Consider the following 13,164-nt stretch of genomic DNA (forward strand, 5'->3'; position numbering starts at 1 on the left):
CAGACGGCTTCGTCTAATAGCTGGCACTCAAAGTGTTAAAGAAAAAACATCTTCAACAAAGAAAAAGATCACATCATCCGTCATCACCTTCAGCAAACTGAAACCTAACGTAGAATGCAGCTCCTCAAAGCACGTATGGATGATTCAGCTGCCTTTGAATTAATGTAATTTTTTGTTACTCTAGTGGGAGTATTTTATTTGATTACAATTCCATTATGATTTTATGTCCTTAAATATATATATAATTATAATTATAATTATATAAAATATATAATTAGACATTATAGATGTCTCTGCAATGTGGACTCTTGTCTTCCTTGTATTATTTTTCATATCCAATAGATGGAAATCGGTAGGATTAAACCACTGATATTCAGGATCTAGGAATCTTGAAAAGTCTGAATCTGGATCAGGGTGATCCTATCCTGAATTGCTTTGAAATACCGGGACAAAATCTGGCCGAGTTGTCTGATCCTGGATCACAAAAAATTGGATTTTAAAATCTGATCGGATCTGATTGAGATTAAAAATGTTTAACTACTGGGTCCTGGTAACCTAATTCTAGCATAGCTCCCCTAGAGTGTGATTGTCCCAGCCCCGCATACCCTCGCTGTGGTAACCAGCCGAGGAAGCCTCGTTGTCGGGTTTAGATCGCCGTTGGCGACTAGAGCTTCGCCTTCTATCGCTGGCCCCACCTCCCTTCCTCAGAGATTGGCGCTGCTCACTGTCCGTCACTTGGCCTTAGTGACGAGAAGCACGGCAATGGATGTTTACATACAAGGTTATGACAACATGGAAAAACAGAATAACAAGGAATGAAAAGCATGATTGAATGAAACATTAGTGCTTAAGGGTCGGATCCCTTTCAATATAATCAACACATAGGGAATGGATCTTCTTCTAAACTCTTGCCATAAAAAACGTTCCATATTAAATTTAAATGAAAATTGTTGAACTGAAAGTTATTTGACCCCAGATGCTGTTACCCATGGCTACCACATGCAAAACAAAAAGATAATTCATGATTAGGCAATGTGTGTGTGTGTGTGTGTGTGTGTGTGTGTGTGTGTGTGTGTGTGTGTGTGTGTGTGTGTGTGTGTGTGTGTGTGTGTGTGTGTGTGTGTGTGTGTGTGTGTGTGTGTGTGTGTGTGTGTGTGTGTGTGTGTGTGTGTGTGTGTGTGTGTGATTATTGTCCATAAAAATCCAACTGATGAGGCCAGTCTGATCTGTACATCTTACAGACATTACTTTAGGTGCTGGATCTGACAGAACGGTCAGTAACTAAACATCATTAATAGCCCTACAAGCCTCCTGATTCACAGTGACCTAGTTTATTTAAGTTAAGTTGTCCAAGCCTTTTGACAGACAGTTTACTGCAAATTCCTTTTAATGTCAATCTAAGTTTGGTGAAAGGGGTATTTTAAGCGGAGAAGCATTTCTAAAATTAGCTCATGTCTCTCCTCTTGGCGGTCTGGAGAAAGTCATCCATGCTTTAAACTTCCTTTAGTCTAGTAAGTCTACTGCAACTTTCACTCAAACATACCTTTCACTTTGTCAGCTTGTATAAAATAAAAGCTATCTATCTATCCATCCATCTATCTATGCCTCTGTTTGTTACTCCTTTTGTTCTCCTAGCGGTGGTATTTAGGGACATTGATTGATGTGTATGCGTGAGAGTGCTTAGGGAGGTTAATATACATGACAATCTATCTGTCTCTCTGGTGTCTGAGGCATCAAGGTGTTAAGTAGAGAGGGGGGGGGGTGTCACAAGACACCCATTTGTCCTTCCGTCACCCATCATCCTCTCCTGTGTGCCTGGCTCTCCCTCCGTAGCCTCACCTGTGGTGTCCAGGGAGCTGAGCGAGGCGTGGGGTACGTGGTGGTGCTCTGGGGGGTTGGTACAGATGACAGTTCCCTGGGAGTCCGAGGAGAAGTGGCTGGCCATCGACTCATGGTGGGAGTGGGAGGGCTGCCTGTATGAGTAGCTGTCTGTGGAGGAGTCGGTGCGCGTGTCGCTGGAGATGGATGGCTCCCGCCCTGGTGGGTGGACCAATTACATTAGCTCAGAAATTATTCAAAATGGCTGGAAATACCGGGAGATGAAAGCTATGAAGTACTGTGATGTCATAGCCACTGAGTGATTTTGTCATCCAAAGTTGTAAAGTTCTAAGCGTACTGAGCCAAAACATTCTTGTTAAAGATACTTTCGGAGCTCAGTGTCAATATAGACACGCTAACGCGATGCACAAAACAGGGAGACAAACACATGCACATGTTGAAGTAATGCACAGACACATGTAGCACACAAATCTATAATTCATTATGTTGGAAGTGTCAATTCTTAATATTATAACTTCAAACCGTCTCAGGCAGACGCAACCTGCGCTCCCTATCCCCCTCCACCCTCTCCTCCGACATCCTATCCGCTCTACCGTTGAGTGAGACTCTACTACTCAAGACCCTGATGAGTTACTACTACTAATACTATCACCACCAGTGACCACAACTACTATTACTGCTAGCTACTACTGTCACCACTACCACCACCACAATTACTGCTAGCTATTACTGTCACCACTACCACCACCACAATTACTGCTAGCTACTACTGTCACCACTACCACCACCACAATTACTGCTAGCTATTACTGTCACCACTACTACCACCACCACAATTACTGCTAGCTACTACTGTCACCACTACCACCACCACAATTACTGCTAGCTACTACTGTCACCACTACCACCACCACAATTACTGCTAGCTACTACTGTCACCACTACCACCACCACAATTACTGCTAGCTACTACTGTCACCACTACCACCACCACAATTACTGCTAGCTATTACTGTCACCACTACCACCACCACAATTACTGCTAGCTACTACTGTTACCACTACCACCACCACAATTACTGCTACTGTAGCTACTACTGTCACCACTACCACCACCACAATTACTGCTAGCTATTAATGTCACTACCACCACCACAATTCATATTACTGCTAGCTACTACTGTCACCAATACCACAACCACAATTACTACTACTACTTGCTACTACTGTCACCAATACCACCACCCCAATTACTGCTAGCTACTACTGTCACCACTACCACCACCACAACTACTACTGCTAGCTACTACTGTCACCACTACCACCACCACAATTACTGCTGCTAGCTACTACTGTCACCACCACTACTACCACCAACAACACTACTACTATTATAACAACTAGCACGACTACCATTGGTACCATGACTAGCAGATGTAGTTACCGGAGTCCTCGCTGTCGTAGTAAGCCTTGTTAAAGTGGTGAAGATCCAGGCGTGAGGGCAGGTCCTGTAATGACACTGGCGTTCCCCTGGGGTCAGCGTAAAGCAGCAGCAGTGGCTGGTAGTGGCCCTTGATACAGCGAGACACCACCTCCTTCCACTTGGGCCCAATCTAAAGGACAGGGGAAAATAACAAACAAAAGAAGACATTTAGAGCAATTTTCACTTATGTCATCTACGTTAAATCAACTGACTAACAATGACGCCTGGCGCCTGCTGTCCCATCAAACCTGTGTCAACGTTCAACCCATGACAGATGTTTCCTCAAAATGTCCTAACATCCCAAAAGAGTGCCTTTTATGTCCACAAGAAGCTGAAAGTCAATGATTCACTGTAAGCATGTTCGCGCACTCCATAAAAGAATACCAGTTCAGTCGATAAAATAGCGATTAGAATAGTTCCAGAATGGTCAAGAATGACCCACATGGCGACAGCGGTTCAGGTTAGGCTTACACCGACAGACGGCGGCCAGTTGTTATGTCAAGAGAAGCCCTTCCTCCATTCTCACAGCCCGTCTCACTGCCTCCACCTCCATACCAAAACAATCCATGTACGCCTCTCCTTTCCCCTCTCCGGCAATCCGGCAAACTCCAACAGGACGTCTCGACAGCCCTATCCTTTCATCCGTGTGTGTGTGTGTGTGTGTCAGTGTGTGCGTGTGTGTGTGTGGACCAGGCCACACCCTCCGCTGCGTCCAGCTGGCCAGATAGACAATAGAGGGAAATCCTTGTTTTCAGGACAGTTTTTGTCCCAGGCCAGGGGTGCTCACGTGCCGGCTTAGGCTGGACCGATGAGGCGAGGGCAGAGCCAGAGAGAGAGAGAGAGAAAGAGAGAGACAGAGAGAAAGAGAAAGGGAGAAAGCTGCTTTGTGTGCAACTGTCCAGCAGCCAGTGTGTGCATACATCCACTAACATTATCAGACCACAGTGATAAAACGAGGCAGAGGAATGAATAATAAGGGGGAGAGAGAGAGAGAGAGAAAGAGGAGATGATTTACAGAAAGTAGGTGAGGAGAGGGGGAGGAGATGATATAGGCAAAGGAGGAGAGTGTGGGAGGTGACTCAGAGAAGAGGAGAGAAGGAGTGACATTCTAAAGAAGGTGAAACCACAAAGACATTAAAGGAGTGTAAACGAAGGGATGGGGGAGGGACATTATGTACGGGAAGGAAAAGGAGGAGAAAGAAGGTGGGAAGAGAAAACTTACTGGAAGGCCACTAAGTACAGCATGAGGTCACTTCCTGTCCATATCCTCCCTTCTCTTTCTCATCTACAGGCCTTTCCACATGCACACACAGAACAAACACACACATACTCAAACACACACACACAGTACAAACACATGCATGCACATGCATGCACGCGCGCACGCACACACACACACACACACACACCCCCACACACACACACATGCACACACACAGGTAGCCTCAAAATGAGATTAGTCGCTGAACCAATCAGAGTTCGCATTGCTGTCCATAACACTGGAACCAACCAATCAATGTTGATTCTGATGACCTTTTTCTTTGTATGCCATAATACACCCCACACTATCCATATACATACACAACATACTATCCCTATACAGACACCATACTATCCATAAACACACACACACCTCCATACTATCCATATATACATACACAACATACTATCCCTATACACACACCATACTATCCATAAACACACACACACCTCCATACTATCCATATATACATACAGGCACGCGGGAACTATAAAACGGCAGGGGGTGCTGGGGGGTCGCCAGATTTTTTTTTTTCGGTCAGGCCACTGAACTTAGAAGCAGGCCAGGCCAGTGTTTCTATTTGCACCAGTGCAATAGTTAGATAACCTAGGTGGGGAACAACCAGGAGATCACTGCAACTTACACAAGTTGGAGAACTATCTCTCTCTCTCTCTCTCTCTCTTGCTCTCACACACACACAAAGGGAGCCGCATGTGATTGGTGGAGGCGGGATCCTTACGAAAAACTGCTAATCATTGACACATGCTAGCCTGTAATAATCCCCCCCAGAAAAATGTACTTTGCATTTGATATATTACAAATATATGCCATCACACACACTGGCATTTAAAGGGTTAGAATTATAAAATGAATATGTGGTGTTATGATCAGGGCTGAAGTTGAATAAAATATTGTATTTATCAATTACAAAAAACTGAAAATCCATAAAAATCTGTGTTGTTGCTAATCATACATATGCTAGCCTGTTTTTTAACAATAAGTTGTGATGCCATCACAAACACTGGCATTTAAAGGGTACAAATAAAAAAAATGCCTGCACCAGAATGCAGGAAATTAAGTCTTTGTAACAAAGAAATTCCTGGTGGGGGACCCCCAGACCCCCTGCTTAAAAAGTGGCCTGACTGGGGCTATATTTCCTGGCCTGAATGATTTCCCCAGTCCGGCCCTGGTTAAAAGCCTCCAATGCTTATTAGTGTGTGTGCGTTTGAACGTTTGCATGTTTCAACCATACATTTCCATTTAAAATAATTTTTTTTACCTCCTATAATAGTGGGGGTCGCGGCTCTCTGACACCGTTTTTTTTGGGTCGCGGCCTGAAAAGTTTGGGAACCCCTGGTCTAGCCTGTACCCCCCAGACATGTTGCTGGCCCCGTCAAAACAGTATCCTATCAGCCTCTCCATGGGCAGGTCGAGGCGTAAAAGTATTTTATACACAAAAACAGCGTCTCGGCTGTTGTGTCTGGGCCGGGCATTGTAAAAACCCCAAAAGAAGTTCTGAGCTTCCAAGTTGTCATCGGCTAACTGTATATTACACGAGAATTGTTCTTTTCCAGTGAGTGACATCAGTGGTTCCGTCAGCGCTCAAGCCAAAGATTGGGCTTTTGGATGCTTTGCCTCTAATTTGTCGCTGAATATCATGGGCAAGCAGCTGTAAGATTTCGTTTTGGATGTTGTTGGACATCCAGTTGTCTCTCGTTTGGAACCAATTCTTCAACTCGGGATCAGACTCGGTGCGCACTCTTTCCATCATGAGCTGCCATAACACCCCATCCCTATTTGCATCACCCCTCAGTGGAAGCCCCTGGCGCCCGAGGGGGGGTAATGGGTATAGGGGAACAGACTCAGTTAACTCTTCAATACCTGATGCTGAGGCTGAACCTGTCGTCTCTGTCTCTCTCTGACGTTTATCAGATTTAGTGGGACTGTCACTGGGACCGGCGGGACGTTTCGAAAATAAATCTGATATTTTTCTTTTCTGCGAGTGAGACATTCTGTGCTAGCAAAGTCTGACTACTAGCTCAAATCGACTGACTGCGCAAGCACTGTATCACAGTAGCTCAGTGGTTCGTGGCGCGTGGGAAGGGCGGGAGACAGGAGGTGAATACAATTAGTTGTTTCACCTGTCATTCAATCAGTCTGTGACAGTCTGTCATCACTCGAAAATCTACTCGGTTTTACACGTATGATTGTGTACATACAGTAGTGTAATGAATGAATGAAAACTTTATTTAACAGATTGGAGAATGGCTACAATACAGTACGGCTCAATACACACAATATTAAAATGGTGATGTGCTTTGAGCAGGATAAACTTATAATATACAGTGTTACAGTTATACAGTTACAGTATATACAAATATATAAATACTACAAAAAAAATAAAAATAAAAAATTATATATATATTTTTTTTTTGCAATAATTGAGAGGGGGTGCTGCAGCACCCCCCGCACCCCCCCTTCCCGCGTCCCTGTATACATACTATCCCTATACACACACCATACTATCCATAAACACACACACACCTCCATACTATCCATATACATACACAACATACTATCCCTATACACACACCATACTATCCATAAAAACACACACACACACACACACCTCCATACACAACATACTATCCCTATACACACACACCATACTATCCATAAACACACACACACACACACACCATACTATCCATATACACACACCATACTATCCATTTACACACAGTCACACACACACACCACCATACTATCCATATACACACACACATACTATCCATATACACACACACATACTATCCATATACACACACCATACTATCCATTTACACACAGTCACACACACACACCACCATACTATCCATATACACACACACATACTATCCATATACACACACACTAATACTATCCATATACACACCATATTATCCATATACAGTACACACACCACACACACACACTATACACACACACACACACACACACACACACACACACACACACACACAATACAGAAGGAAGGTCTTATTGGATCATTATTTTCTGTAACTTGAGTTCAAAGTAAATCTGTTTGAATGCTTTGTTGTTACTTGAGGCAGTTTGAAACACCAACCCAACCTTGTACTAATTTGAAAAGGTTAATCTAGTCCTGATTTGAAATTAATTAGAAGATGTTCTTAAGTGTAGACGATGCTTCTGATAAAGCCAGTAGATGTCACCGTCAGAACGTTAATGTAAAAGTCTTTACAATAACTCCATCACTGCACGTCCCACTGAAGGCCTATCTCTTTACCGTTGCAAGCTGTGAACCTGGTCCTATTGGTTGAAGAATTTCAACAATGCTGACAAGCTAGATATGACAGTTCCATGTTCCATCATGGTGTTGTGTGGCAGATTCAATTTGGAGTGTGTGTGTGTGTGTGTGTGTATGTGTGTGTGTGTGTGTGTGTGTGTGTGTGTGTGTGTGCATGCAGTGTGAATAAAGCGAGGAGACCCCCACTGTTGGACAAGGGGATGACAGCAGGTGTTTCCATGTTGAGACTGAAAGGAACATCCTCCCCCAGTGTGTGTGAGAGAGAGAGAGAGAGAGAGAGAGAGAGAGAGAGAGAGAGAGAGAGAGAGAGAGAGAGAGAGAGAGAGAGAGAGAGAGAGAGAGAGAGAGAGAGAGAGAGAGACAGAGAGAGAGACAGAGAGACAGAGTTAGTGGAGAGAGAGTGAGATAGGAGAGAAAAAGGTGGTAGCGAGAGAGAAACAGAGAAAGGTAGTGGAGATAGTGAGAGAGGAGATAAAAAGGTGGTGGAGAGAGAGAAACACAGAGAGAGAGAGAGAGAGAGAGAGAGAGAGAGAGAGAGAGAGAGAGGTGAGAGAGATGAGGAAGGGGCAAAAGAGAAAGATCTGGGAGAGTGTGTGTGTGAGAGAGAGAGGGGGTCCCTTGTGTGGGTGAATGTAACAAGTTCCTAACTTTTTCTTTCCCCTATTATTTCATGCACACTTTATTAATTGTTTTAAATTATTATTTTCTTTTAAGTTATTTAGTTTGTTTTGAATTGTATGCAAATTTGCAATGCATGAGGGTCATACATAAAATGTATTATTATTATTATTATTATTATTATTATTATTATGCTTTTGTGTTAAATGGCTGCTTAAACAAACAAAAAATGGGGATGAATAGTTCAAGTGTAAAGTTCAACACACTGCTGTATTAGTAATCATTACTACCGGTATGTAATGTTACAGTTAGTAAATTGGTATGCCCATCTGCATTTTTTTTTTTTTTTATATATAAAAAAAAAGATTTACAATGCAGTTTGCACATCTTAGTTACGGTACTTGAAGATTCTGGACAGTATTTCTCATTGTGGCAATAAATAAACATGAATCTTTTGCATAAAGCAAGCATTTGTCGACTCTCATGTTGATAAGAGTAATACAACTTGAAAAAGATCAGTTTAAGGTAGATTTAGAACAGATAAAAAATATGCGATTAATTTACGATTAATCGCGAGTTAACTATGGACAATCATGCGATTAATCAGATTAAATATTTTAATCCATTGACAGCCTTAGTGTGCATGCATATATGTGCATGGTTGTATTCTCTGTGTTAATATGTGTGGCATGCATATATGTGCATGGCTGTATTGTCTGTGTTTATATGTGTGTGCATGCATATGTGCATGGCTGTATTGTCTGTGTTAATATGTGTGTGCATGCATAATATGTGCATGGCTGTATTGTCTGTGTTAATATGTGTGTGCATGCATAATATGTACATGGCTGTATTGTCTGTGTTTATATGTGTGTGCATGCATATGTGCATGGTTGTACGGTCAACCTATCCTCCTTGTGCATGTGCATAGAAAGTGCATAGAAAGTGCATGTCTATGCAATGCTGTTGATGTGTTTGTATGTACCAGGGATAATATTTAAAGTAAAAGGGGCAAAATTGTAAAGCACTTTGGATAAAAGCACTATATAAATGAGAGAGAGAGCAACACAAGTATCTGTGTTAAGATCCTGGGACCACCATGTGTTTACTACAAGTTGTATGTTAAATAAATACTAGTACTATTCTACATCCCACTAACTCAGTGGAGAGGTCATGTTCCAGAGGGCTCTCTGAAGGTTTCTCTACACCAAAACACATTTCTGGAGAGAGAATCGCCAGTCATCTCGTACCTCTTTGACATGGGCGTCGTCAAAGTACATCCACCTGCGTATCTTAGTCTGGAAGAAGAACGTGGAGTAGTGTTTGCCGTAGTAGCAGACCATGCCCACTAGGTAGAGCTCTGCCTGTCGGGCCTTGTCCTCTGTCACACGGTAGAACAACTAAAAAGAGGGAGATGGAGAGAGAGAGAGAGAGGGAGAGGGAGAGAGAGTGAGAGTGAGAGTGAGAGTGAGAGTGAGAGTGAGAGTGAGAGAGAGGGAGAGGGAGAGGGAGAGGGAGAGGGAGAGGGAGAGGGAGAGGGAGAGGGAGAGGGAGAGGGAGAGGGAGAGGGAGAGAGAGAGAGAGAGAGAGAGTGAGTGAGAGAGAAGGAGAGAGAGGGAGAGAGAGGGAGAGAGAGGGAGAGAGAGACGAAGAGAGAGGGAGAGTGAGAGAGAGGGAGTGTGAGAGAGAGAGCATTAATAATAATAACATTCACTTTATCACTTTTCCTGAAAGTAAGAGAAGTGTCCGACTAGTTAGAGAAGTGTCCGACTAGTTAGACAAGTGTCCGACTAGTTAGACAAGTGGCTACTAGTTAGACAAGTGGCTACTAGTTAGACAAGTGGCTACTAGTTAGAGAAGTATCCGACTAGTTAGAGAAGTGTCTACTAGTTAGACAAGTGGCTACTAGTTAGAAAAGTGTCTACTAGTTAGAGAAGTGTCTACTAGTTAGTAGGGATGCCCCGATCGATCGGCCACCGATCGTTATCGGCCAATAATCAGTATAAATATGCGATCAGTGATCGGTGATAATGCTTTATTTTCGCCGATCGTCAAAACCGATCTCACTCGCTGAGTTCTGTCTCAGACACCGGGTGGTGCGGCGTCTGCTCCTCCCTCCAGCCCCTCCCGCACGCATGTAAACACGGGTCTAGTCTAGTCTAGTCTAGTGGGACGGGAGGACGGCGTCTCCCTGAGCTAACGTTAGCTACCATTACAAAATGACCCAGTCAACTATTCACTTTTAGTTTAATACATGATGAGGCATTGTCTAACCGAACGGTATCTAGCTGGCTAGCTACTGATAGCTCCTGATATCAACAAATGCTCCAGCAATAGTCTAGTAGAGACGTGTATGATACCTCTGTTAGCTCACGTTAGCACAAGTTAGTTCACTGTTCAAAACGAAATGTCCCATTGAACTAAATAGTTCACTGAGGCGTTGTATTACCGTTATATATCCGGCTAGCAGTAGCTACAGATAGCTCCTGATATCAATGTCTTATAACACTGATTCGACGCGTATTCGAGCTGAGGGCATGTTGTTGAATGTGATCGATAGGGTCCAGCTGCAGCTCCGGAGAATCCTGGCCGTAGCTCGAGGCTACTCGAGTATAGGGTCCAGCTGCAGCTCCGGAGAATCCTGGCCGTAGCTGGAGGCTACTCGAGTACACACAGACAGTGGAGCTTGTTGCGTGGTGGCGATGTCTCGCAGATAATACAAGTACAAGTCTAATTATATAATATATATATATATATAATAATTTTAATTTTTTTTTATCAAAAACTATCGGTATCGGATCGGTATCAGCCGATATGGCTCACGACAATCGGTGATCGGTGGCAAAAAACGTGATCGGGGCATCCCTACTAGTTAGAGAAGTGGCTACTAGTTAGACAAGTGGCTACTAGTTAGACAAGTGGCTACTAGTTAGACAAGTGGCTACTAGTTAGACAAGTGGCTAAAAGCATAAAAGATATTTTGACAGTGATATATGCGAGTGCTCTCGACTGTGGGGGAGAAGAACCATCGCCGCGCGCACACACATTTACACACACTCCTGCGCGCGGTCCCTCTCTCTCTCCCTCTCTCTCTCCCTCTCCATCTCTCTCCCTCTCTCTCGCTCGTTCTCTGCTGTCTGTCGGCACCCTCTGTTTCAGGAAGTAATTCCACTCGCTCTGTTGTTGAGCGAATTGTTGATTGTGGGCGGTGACTACAACCACAGAGCCGGCATTGGCTCCAACCACAGAGCCAATCAGATCACAATCAGCTCAATCAGCTCCTTGCTACGTCGCATTGCGAGTCAAATCAGAATGACCTAATTCACTGGGGGAGGAGATTGTCTCACCTGAATTAGAGCAATCCGCCAAAATGGTAATTAGAGACAGACCCATTGATACTAACCCCCATTGCTATAAAACAATGCTAAACACTGGAAAAGGCCATTTATAAGACATGGGACCTTTAAACCTATGGTGCAGTAATAAAATCACAAGTAATAAAAGAGAAACATAAAATACTATACAGAAACATTAAATGCTATACAATAAGACAATGTTACAGTCCTGTACAATATACCAAATAACAACAATACACAAATAACAATCACAGTGTCAGACGGTAGTGTGTGTGTGTGTGTGTGTGTTTGCGTGCATGTGTAATGAGTCTAGCTGCGTCTAAAATATGTGCTTCTATATATAGTCTACCTTGTTTGTGTGTGCATGTGCACATGTGTGTGTGTGTGTGTGTGTGTGTGTTGTGTGTGTGTGTGTGTGTGTGTGTGTGTGTGTTAATAATAAAGGACCATCTTATCTTATGTGATTTGATCTGCGGATTCAAATCAAAGATTTAAAATCTGTGTGTGTGTGTGTGGTGTGTGCGTGCGTGCGTGCGTGTGTGTGTGTGTGTGTCCTTACATCCCCCAGACGGAGACAGGTCCCCAGACTGTGGATGACGTCCTCTGCCAGGTCGGAGTGATCAGAGTCCCACACCAGACCAATAGTGATGATCTCTGGAGAGTTCATCAGCACCCGTCGTATACGGAGCTTCTCCCCACAGTTACCCTGAGATAGGGGGGAGGTTAGGAGAGTAAGAGAGGTACTTCTGCTACTACACACACCTGCCATCTTGACCTTGTTCTACTAAGTAGTGCCCTCCCCCCCTACCTCTACATGAGATCACTCGTGCATGAACGCACAGACACACACACCATGGAGTGTGTTTCCCAGAGACAGGGCCCTGCCTCAATGGGCAACTTTTCTTCAGTACGCCAAATTTGCCATAAATTGTGAAGACAGTTCTTTGGGGGAACAAAGAGGCTTCACAGATACACTTTTTAATTTAACAAGAGTTAAGGAGCCTTAAAATCTGAACTGGATAACATCACGGTCTGGCTTCGATTTCAAATGATCCAACTCTCTTGTCCGTCTGTGGGATAGTTCGGTTTCATATTAGACTTGTAATATGTTGAAGCCATCTCATGTCGGGGTACCTTGGTCCCCTTTAGATCGTCTAAACCAGGGCGGGATTAAAGGCCCAATCCATAATCCAAAGGAAACAAAAGCGTAGCCATGGCATATGATGTTAAAATAGAGGATTGTGGACAGTATTCCTAAAAAGACTGGGTAGTGTTACCT

At 43.6% G+C, this 13,164-nt stretch overlaps 1 protein-coding gene across 2 annotated transcripts in view; it reads right to left on the reverse strand.

Moving 5' to 3' along the window:
• LOC311234047 (ubiquitin carboxyl-terminal hydrolase 54-like) overlaps window positions 1-13,164 on the reverse strand; it is a 121,904-nt gene that overhangs the window by 53,874 nt on the left and 54,866 nt on the right. The window contains exons 7-11 of one of the 2 annotated variants that reach the window (XM_084321137.1): window positions 12,445-12,591; window positions 9,780-9,929; window positions 3,284-3,452; window positions 1,840-2,037; window positions 606-740 (exon numbers count right to left, since the gene is read on the reverse strand). In XM_084321137.1, coding sequence (XP_084177263.1) covers window positions 606-740; window positions 1,840-2,037; window positions 3,284-3,452; window positions 9,780-9,929; window positions 12,445-12,591 — 799 coding nt within the window. The remainder of the gene's footprint in view (window positions 1-605; window positions 741-1,839; window positions 2,038-3,283; window positions 3,453-9,779; window positions 9,930-12,444; window positions 12,592-13,164) is intronic. The other variant, XM_084321138.1, reaches the window with a different exon arrangement.

The sequence above is a fragment of the Notolepis coatsorum genome (genome assembly GCF_963971535.1).
Source record: "Notolepis coatsorum genome assembly, chromosome: 9".
Classification (NCBI taxonomy): Eukaryota; Metazoa; Chordata; class Actinopteri; order Aulopiformes; family Paralepididae; genus Notolepis; species Notolepis coatsorum.